This window comes from Seriola lalandi, unplaced genomic scaffold (assembly GCF_002814215.2).
Source record: "Seriola lalandi dorsalis isolate HSWRI2012SDOR001 ecotype SW California unplaced genomic scaffold, Sedor1 jcf7180002054504, whole genome shotgun sequence".
In the NCBI taxonomy this organism is placed as follows: domain Eukaryota; kingdom Metazoa; phylum Chordata; class Actinopteri; order Carangiformes; family Carangidae; genus Seriola; species Seriola lalandi.
In genome coordinates, this window is record NW_019525057.1 from 531,743 (window position 1) to 541,525 (window position 9,783).

The 9,783-nt window shown below is 41.7% G+C and overlaps 1 protein-coding gene across 1 annotated transcript in view; it reads right to left on the reverse strand.

Moving 5' to 3' along the window:
* Positions 1-8,307, reverse strand: part of magi2a (membrane associated guanylate kinase, WW and PDZ domain containing 2a) — a 219,592-nt gene extending 211,285 nt beyond the window's left edge. Inside the window, exon 1 of the mRNA XM_087175818.1 lies at positions 7,845-8,307. Within this exon, the coding sequence (XP_087031944.1) occupies positions 7,845-8,145 (301 nt within the window). The 5' untranslated portion in view covers positions 8,146-8,307. The remainder of the gene's footprint in view (positions 1-7,844) is intronic.
* Between the last annotated feature and the right edge of the window lie 1,476 nt (positions 8,308-9,783).

The window sequence follows — 9,783 nt, forward strand, 5'->3', positions numbered from 1 at the left end:
TTCCTGTTTCGCTGCAAGTTGAGGTTTGTGAACAATGAAGAGACACAAAGACATGAAATGTTAAGATTCTTATGAAATAATACTTTGAATTTGAAATTATATACACATAAATCTTATTTAAATGGCAAAGATAGTTGTCTGCATATCTGCAAAATCCTGTTACAGGTCCTGTTACACAGCTCCGTTATTAAATTCAGATATAAATTTAAGCTTTATTAGTTACATTACGACCAAATCCTCAGGCAAACACTTGCCCTGGAACTGGTTCTGTTGAAATAAAGCCCGTCTGAATCTTTAAGGGAGCTCTGACTTCACTGTGCAGCAGTTTTTGCAGAAATATTTTTTTCACAAAACTTAAACAAAGGGATTGTGGTGGCTCATTTAAGGCACCTACTGTACAAGGTAACTGTAGCTGGGTTTCCATTGCAGTGTTGCACAAAATAAAAGCTTTATTTATTTATTTTTTAGAAAAGCTGGGTTTTCTCCTACTATTACTCGCTTTTAAGTTTGCAATCTCAAATTGTGCATTTAAGCTGGTTAATGGAAAAGCATGATGTACTGGGCTATGGCCAGAGAAATGTGTCATAAATTAAGTAGAAGACCCACAAAATAAAGGGAATAAGGGTCAGGAAACAATCTATCAGCATCACGTCAAACTCATCAACTGCTTACACATGCACCAAAGTAACGTTTCCTATTGATATAATCAAAAGAGTTGTGTGGCCTCACAGCACGACACCGCTCCTACAATGATCTGAACATGGATATGACGCTGTTTCGCTTTAGTATAAAAGGGTGAAAATGCATTCATATAATTGTAAGATTAGTATGTCGATTAGAAAATTATTTTGGGGGTTAGTGTGACTTTATAGTAGATTGATGCAGATGTGCAGCCCTCTGAATCATATATTCCATGATTCCAGGTCTCTGATATAACTGAAAATGGTTGCAGAGCTTATATTAACTTTCTATACGTTCCAAGTAAAGAATGAACTGAACTTCAACGTTTGATCCAACAGAGAAAAGTAAATTTGAATATTCCCATGACAACAGGCGATCAGAACAGCTACTAAAAAGACCTTAAGGCGATACTCCTCCTCTGGGAAAGATGAATGTGCCGTTAACCAATTCCATGGCAATTCATCCAGACCTCGTTGATATTTCACTCTGGACCGAAGTGTTGGGCCGACAGAGCATCTCTGGAGCCACGCCGGAAGCCACAAACAACCTTTTAAAACTCGAGAAGTGGTGGCACGCTCGCTGCCATTTCTGCCTTGCTAAAGCTTCCTGTCTGTGCCCAGGCTGCGGTAATGACTTTCCCCAACACCGACGAACAGTGAGTGGGCGCCCGGCGAGCACACTGATTGCCTTCGGCTGACCTGGAAATGTCTGCTCTTACCTGCGCCCAACACCACTCAGCGAGGCGCAATCAGCACACGCTCCTCAGCCGCACTACAGCACATCTACAGTAAGAGCTTCTCACTCCACAGTGGCAGTGAAAGATGCAGTGACAGCCTCTATAGCCGGCTGCATTAATCCTTCACCGGACCTGAAATAGGAAACTGAACTGGGGCATTACAGCAGTGTGCATGTGTGGGAGAGAGAGGTAGAGAGAGAGAGAGAGAGAGAGAGAGAGAGATGGAGGGAATGTGATGTGTAAAGCTAATTTATCTTGATGATTTGGCAGCAATATTTATGAATTAAAGAAACAGAGACTGTTTGAATTCTTACCCTTCATGCAGATTATCCAAGGTAAGGCTGAGTGAAAAGAGAATGGATGTGTAACACTTGTGATGTACTTGCTTTTTTACCATTTTGCAGGCGGCTGCGATGCGAGCGGCATTGTTCACATTCTATCTTGCGAGCTTTGTGTCTTCCTGGAGGATTAAATAATATCCACTAAGCAGCAGATAACTGTTGAATCATCCCCGGCTGCCTTTTCATTCCTTTTGTTTAGTGTAAACACAACGGCGATACCTCCAGCACACAGTGGACATGTCACAGCGTCGGACCGCTGCCGCTCATGGCCTCGCTCGTGTCCTAATCCTGTTATATTGACCTGTTCCCTGAGATCGGCCTCATGTTTTAAATGAGAGGCAGAGGGTGTCTCATTTCATGCCGTGCCTTAGGCCGCATTCAGACCGATCGTAGCTCTGTGTGAAAACAAAAACACGCTGCCCTCTCAGCCATTTGAATGGAGCCAGTTGTTTGATACAGTGTGGGTGCAAGAGCTCCAGGAAAACATCGTCTGATAAAAACGTTGATTCTCAACGCTCGCTGCAACCCAACATGTCCTCGAGCGAATGCACTCGCCAATCAAATACATGCAAGCACTATTTTCTGATTCACGATCACCGTGTCAAAAAAGGAAACGGTTGTTGTGATAACTTCCTGTCACAAACTACTGGGCAGTGTTTTGGCATCTGATACGTCTTTACTCCAACTGGATGTATAAGAGACAGTTGAGAAAAGAGAGGGCACACTTCCAATCATTTCCTGTATCTGTGTCATGTCGGTTTCTCCACCTCCCCGCCCCCTTTAGGAGACAGCGGCTGGTCTGAGTCTATTCACTCCAATGGGAGAAATTATTTATCCTTTTGCCCATAGTCACCGAAATAAACACTGGACCCATTTTTCACAAGCCACATTTCTTCTGAACGCTCTGACACTGAAATGGCATTTTTCAGACGGATAAATCAGGAGAAAACTAGACCTGCCTCTGTCTTAGCAACAAACTTCGTTGTGGTGTGGTTTCACTGCTGCAGTGCTGCCGACGTCGCTTCACACCCAGATAAGCAGACGTTTAGAAAGACTTATACTTGAATTAAAAGTAAAAACTTAAATAAATCTTGTGTTTCTTTGTTAAATAATACCATTATTGTTATTATTACTTAACTAGTTTTGGAATGGAAGACCAGAGTGATACGATCTTGTACTGGGTTGATCAGATAAAAGCTAGCGGCAAAATCAGGCGCAATTGTGTACTGAATGCAGTATTGTATTTGAAGATTTGCTGTTATGTTTTGAGATGGACAAGCAATCACAACCACGTCCACTCAGGGGACGGGAAGTGTATACCATTTCATACCACTGGCGCTGCTTGTGATGCGTCATCTTTGACTATATGTCATTATCTCACCAGTCTCTCTGCGCTGCTGTAGGTTCTGAACTCATGCTTAGTTTCCCCTTGCTTTGACAAATACAAGCCCGAGGTTGGTGACCACTGCTGAGGCGTTTATGTTGCAGTCGCAGAAGAAAAAGCATTCATGGCAACAAGGTTTCTCTTAATGCTTTCCCTTATTATTATCTGTTCAGAATTTGCTGCCGACCTTACTTCACATCTTGAAATACTGCTTTACTGTTGCAATCTTGTGGACACACACAAGCATAGCTCTGATATGCCATCATGCAAAAGTGTATTTAAAGAAGTTACGTCAGCACTGTGAGACGGTTACAAAAATTGCAAAATAGACCTTTACTGGGATCAAATCTGCAGGGGCGGCAGTAACCACAGGAGGCAGTCTCAGCTCGATCCTTACATTATCCATAATGTCTTGCCCTAATGAGATTTCACTGCGTCTCTGGGAGAGTAATTGTGCCCTATGTTCTCTTATACACCCATCAGTGTTTTGTGGAGATCCTCATTATGTCCTACAGGGCAGGCCTGATTGCTGGTGGCAATTGAATCTAATCCCCACCTCAGAGACTAATAAAAATCCTAATATTGTGTATGTGCATGTGTGTGAGCATAAAATGGGACAGTGCCCTAGGATTCCAGATGACATAAAAAATTAAAGTCATATTACAGTACATAGGTGATTAAGTGCATGAATGCATGAATGCATGAACATGATTCATGATCACTATAACAGAGAAGGGTGTAAATCACGATCAGGATGTTTAATTACAGAGGAGAGCGTAATGAAAGTTGGCAAACCAGACAAGATATCCCAAGAGAAAGTGAGAGCTCTTTCAGACTTGTGACATTACTGAAGCAGCAGACCACTGCATAAGAGAACTTTGATGTATTATTCAAAGAGGCCATGAACAACCTTTGGAGATCGACCATAAACTGGTGAGGGACCCTGTTCCTCAACGACAAGCTAAAGGAAGAAAAACGTAGCACAATTTATGGTGATTTTATTGGAATGCAGCCGATGCAGTGTGACCCAGTGTCGGACAAGTCAGATAACAAACAATTAAAATTTAATTGCATACTGTTCGTCTGTTTCAGGTTGCTCCTGTCTCGGTCTAAAATAGTGGTTATGCAAAAGGAGAGCTCAGATTCCTGACATGTTTTTGAAGAGCATGACATCCTCAAACGGAAACACCACGGTGCAGAGGTGAACGGATTTTTCCTGCAAGTAACATCAGATTGATTCAAAGTTCATGCCAAGCCGCTGCTCGCTGTGAACAAAGGTTTTGTTTACGGCTGAAGGTTTTGACCAAATATCAAGTATGCCGCCGCTGTAGACAGACAGGACTGCAACCCCATCATTACTGCTGGATGTTATTCAGTCTTCATTTATATTTCTGCCTTTAAATGCAGTAATTTTTCATTACTAATTACATTTTTCTTCTTACAGTCGTAGACTCCAGCAGCTCTAACAATAACTGGTATTTATCTAAACATAAGAACACCTGCCTGAGTCAGTGGGAAAACAACATTAAGCACGAGCACGCTGGAGAAAAAGCTCTGCAGAATAAAATTAGTCAAAATAGACAGAAAAAGTTCAACCAAACTTTCTGACAGTAAATACCGTGTGTAGCTTTTATTACAGGTTTCACAGGAAGTCGTGAGTAATAGCCTCTACATGACAGCACGCAGCTATGATACAGTCTTCCAACGAGTGATTTAGTTTTTTGTCGTGTGGTCGATTACAGATCTTTTTCAGAAGTTGTTTTCAGAGGCCCTCTGTGGCTCCACTGCATGCAGGAAAACGGAATCAGATATAAATAATAACAAATGACTAACTATAAAAAAAAATCTTTTAGCAAGCTGATCATTTCTTTTTATTATGAGGCTGCAGTAAATCACAGCAGAGCGAGTAGGATGTGCATCATCTTGAAGGCTTACTATGACAACATGTGCTGTACTCTGACTCTGTCTCCAACCTCAACAATCACACAGGGTGTTTGTCCCTAGAGTCTGATACGACCCATAGGAGCATCTGCTGAAACAGTGTCCCCACAACGGCAGGCATCCAAGACTTTCGTCATCATGGTTACAATAATAAGCATGTGGTTAAGCTCATGGAAAGATCACAATTTGGTTAGGTTAAGGAAACAATCATGAGCTGTGTCCCGGTTCAGGAGCCGCATCCTTCGGCGGCTGCATTTGAAGCCTGGCTGCGTCACAGTTCTAGGGCTCCTTCGGTTGCGGCCGAGAAACGCGTCCCCCTTTTCCTGGGCAACGAAGGCACAGCTGGTGACGCAAAGTGATAATCTTCTGTAGGCCAGACCGTCTCGTTCGGCCTTCACTGACAATCATCTTCATGGTTACCATGGTAAACACAGGGTTACACATAGGGAAACAATATTGTCTATTGATTTTAAATGGGAAAGAACGACACAGCTGTCCACATCTGTCCAGCTCGACCTCCTCCTAACACGGACTTCATCGGTCTTTATACAACGTGACTTCACCTGACTTCCTCTTTGCTCCCGTCATAATTACTACAGCTGCTTGAGGTCACCCAATAATAAAACGTAACTATGGGTTGTAATAAGCTGCTGGCACAGACGACCTATAAGCTTTTTTTGGGGTTTTTTCCAGAGGACAGCCTCTTCAATAAGGAATCTACTGAAACAGATTACAGGATTTTAATGTGCCTGGTGAGAAGTGAAAAATTTGTTTGTGAACTCACTGCTCTGAGGACACTGCAAAAGAGCGTTTTTTCCTCCATAATATTTACTTAATATACATATCAATCATGTCAAAAACAGCTTTATACTACAAACAGTCAATCGAGCAAACACGAGCGAAGCAGCGGGAGAATATCAATCACTTCGGCGATCACTGGAGGATATAAATATTTCATGAAAAAAAGTAAGACATTAATTTGATATAGGCTTGGCTGCCTTTTGAATAAATCCCTGGTGTGACACTGAATCGCACACCCACACCGTCACACACATACAAACACACAGGCTAAGACTTTGATCCAAAGCCTCTTATAGGGTTTTGCTGATTTTTCCCCCCCAAAATGAGAGACCACAGATCCTCCTCTCGGCTCTCAGCGCGAGACACCCAGTATCATTAGCCGCGAGGATCAAAGACCCAGGCGGCCGGAGGAGTGTGTCCCTGACACAAGAGCGGCTTCACGTCCAGTGGACAAAGATGACAGGCATTAGATGGAGTTTGGAGTTGGTGCAAATTTACATGACTTGAGCTCTTCTACATGGGTGTTCTGGACGCTGCATGGGTTCAATTCAAGTGTCCCCCCCCCCCCATAATATAGTACCTGAAGGGACTACTGTGTCTATGGCATTCAACTGTGAGTTAACAGTGACCTTATCACACTCTATGGTATTTTTCATTTCCCATGACACCACTATAATGTTGAAATAGGGAGTCTGGGATTTGCTCTCATATTTATGCAATAGCCTTTCCAAATCCAATTTAGTCCACTCAATGTAGCACAAATTGGATAATAAATACTGCATACTTAAATGTCTGCTTTACAAAAAAAAAAAGGATATATATGTGTGATTCAAAGGTTAAACTGAAAATGTAGAGCAATTTTCTTTGTTCTCAAGAAAGAAAACAAACTTGAAACCTCAAGAACCTCAGAGGTGCCAAAACAATATACATCATAATATCAAATTATACATCTAAGGCTGCAACAAACAATTGTTTTATTTGATGATTATTTTCTCAATCAACCCCTGGGTCTGTAAATGGTTAGAGTGAACTCAAGTTGCCATGTTCAAACTTCTTGTTTTGGCTGACCAATAGTCCCTCACCCCTAGATATACAGTTTACTATCATACACATACAAGACAATCTGAAAAAGTTCAAAATTAAGAAACTGAAACCAGAGAACTACTTAAAAATGATATTAATGATTAATAAACTACCAAATTTTGCAGATGATTTATCAATTTATGGCTTCAGCTCTATAAGTATAGGTTAAATTCATAATATATGAATACAAAACATGTATCAGTGATATTAATTTTGATTACCAATGGCCATACAGTGCATGTTTACTTGTAATACTGCATAGCTTGAAAGTAAATCTCAATGTAATCAATCTAATCAATCTAACCGCCTGTTTATGGTGGTGGTATTATAGGCAATTGGATTTTCTGTAATCTTGACCAATGGTGGCTGCATGACATTTAAAAAATATTAAAGTGACTACAGCTTCCCTGTTGTGTTGAAAGGCTGAAAGGATCCAAGCAATATCTTAAATGAGTGTGCACTTGAATGAACAGTGGAATGTGTATTTTTTCTGACTCCCTCAAATGTAACACACCCCCTTAAAAAGCCAAACTACACCACATAGCAACAGGACCCCACCACACCACACAACACAACCGAAGCATGTCTGAAACACCTTCGCCCAACAACGACTGTGGGAGGAATATTAATATCCGAGTGCAGGAGACTTGTAACAACAATAAACACCCAGAAAAAGTTAAATTTCTTAACGTGGCTTGTTCACAGCATCGAGCATGAGGGAGACTTATCAGTTTTTGGAGACAATAGCAACTGCTGTCAAAACACAGAGCGCGTTTATAAAGCTAACGGTTTTCAAAAAATGTCCGAGAAGGAAAAAAAAAAAAAAGAGCCAACTACGACATGCGGGAAAGTTGGTGTGAAAGCTCAGGGACCTCACCTTGTTTAACACACTTGAGTCGGACGGGGTCTTTGCTGTGTTTGACCACAGCATGGACGTCCCTGGTGGTGAGTCCAGCCACCGGGGTATCGTTGACTTCCAGCAGGAGTTCATCCTGGAAGAGTTTACCGCTGTGGCACACCGCTCTGCCCGGGAGAAGCTCGCCGATAACCGGGAACTGTCCATTCTCAGCGCCGCCCTGCAACTCCAGCCCCAGCTCCCCCTCCTCATTCCTGCAAAGGACACTCTCATGGACTTTGTTAGTCCAGTGGTTCTTCCTCTTCTTCAGGCTCTTGGACATGGCTCAAACAAGGGGAAATCACATGAGTGCGGCCGTGGAAGAAGTTTTATCGCTCTCTGAAGCCCCCCAGTGTCACCGTAACACTGTAATGTGTCCAGTTTCAACAGTAAACGCCAGTTGTATCCATGTCAGCGCACACACACACGCACAGCAGCTGGATCATCAGTCTGCTATAACTGAGAGCTGCTCAACTTGTGATGCCTTCAAGTTCTGCCCCTAACATCGGAATTGACAGGTTCAGCGAGAAAAAAAAAAAAAAAAAAAAGTAAAACCGAATTTAGGAGTATGGAGTCCATTCACCAGCTAAGATTCATTACAATTTGAATATTCATTAAAAAAGAATAAAAAATATGTTCAAATACAATGGACCTGCTGCTGGATGTACATACAGACTCTTACTTGTATTTGTATGTCCATGCTAGACCAACAAATTAATAGTGTCATGAAAACAACTAATGAACTAACTAACTGTAGGACCATTCATCCATAAAATGTATAGAACAAGCCTTTCTAATTAACTCCCTTCACCTGCAGAGATTAAATCACATTTGAAAAACTACTTTTTATGCAGTTCTACCACTTTAGCAATACAAAATTACCTTATAAATCCCCGAATTTGTTCTTTGCAAACTATTTTTTAAAATAACACTGCAAAAACTATTATCATTTTAAATGCATCAAGGGAATGGTGTTTGCAACTCTCAAACTTACAAGTGTACAGCGTTACGAGGGGCGCCTGAAGGCAGCATCCAGCTCCAACCAACCTAACTGACCCGGATGTGAAGGCTGGAGGAGGAGGAGGAGGAGGAGGAGAGAGAGGCAAGGCTTTTCCCAAATCCAGCTTTCCATGGAAAAAAAAGAAAAGAGAGAGAGGCAGAGTAACGGTATTTCCACTGGCATGGCAGCAGAGCAGCAGCAATAATAAGAGTTTTTCATACCACAAATATGCCTCTACTTTTTGATGTTTGATACAGATACTGCAGACGACACAGTTTGTAAAAGTAGAGAGAACTACATGCCAGTAACTTATAGTATAACTTTATATTGCCTGTATGAGCTGTAGGCCTCAGGAGGGGAGGTCGACCGATTCACTCAAATGCATTGTCATTCCTCTCCCCTTGAAAGTGGGACCACATCAATTACACTCCATTCCTGCTCAGACAGGAGCCTACAAAGGTCGCTTAGTTCAAAGAAACCTTTGAAACATATTGTCATTATTTATTTATTTTTTGTCCTTAGGTGAACTTGATGGCAAAAAAGCTTATATTTCCTTGAACACCCTCAAGGTCTTTGGTGAATGAAGCGTTTGTATTTTATGGAACACTTTCAAGGGCGGCAAGCATTTCTCATCTGAGCATTTCCTCCTTATTAATGATATTGATATTTCAAGGCATATTTTCTTCCCTCTCACAGCATTTTGTGATATACAGACCCAGTCAGTTAGCTGCAATAGTTTTGTCATGCGCCAGAAGAAATGGCTCTAAAAAGGAAAATCCCCTTGTGTTTATCTCACACCAGAGGAGAGGGACATAAAGCAAATGGAGAATTGAGTGAGTATAATCCATCTTCAAACAAATGTGTGTTGTGGGTTTCTTTTCCTTCAAGGGGTTGACATCTTTAAAACTTACAATCCGCTTT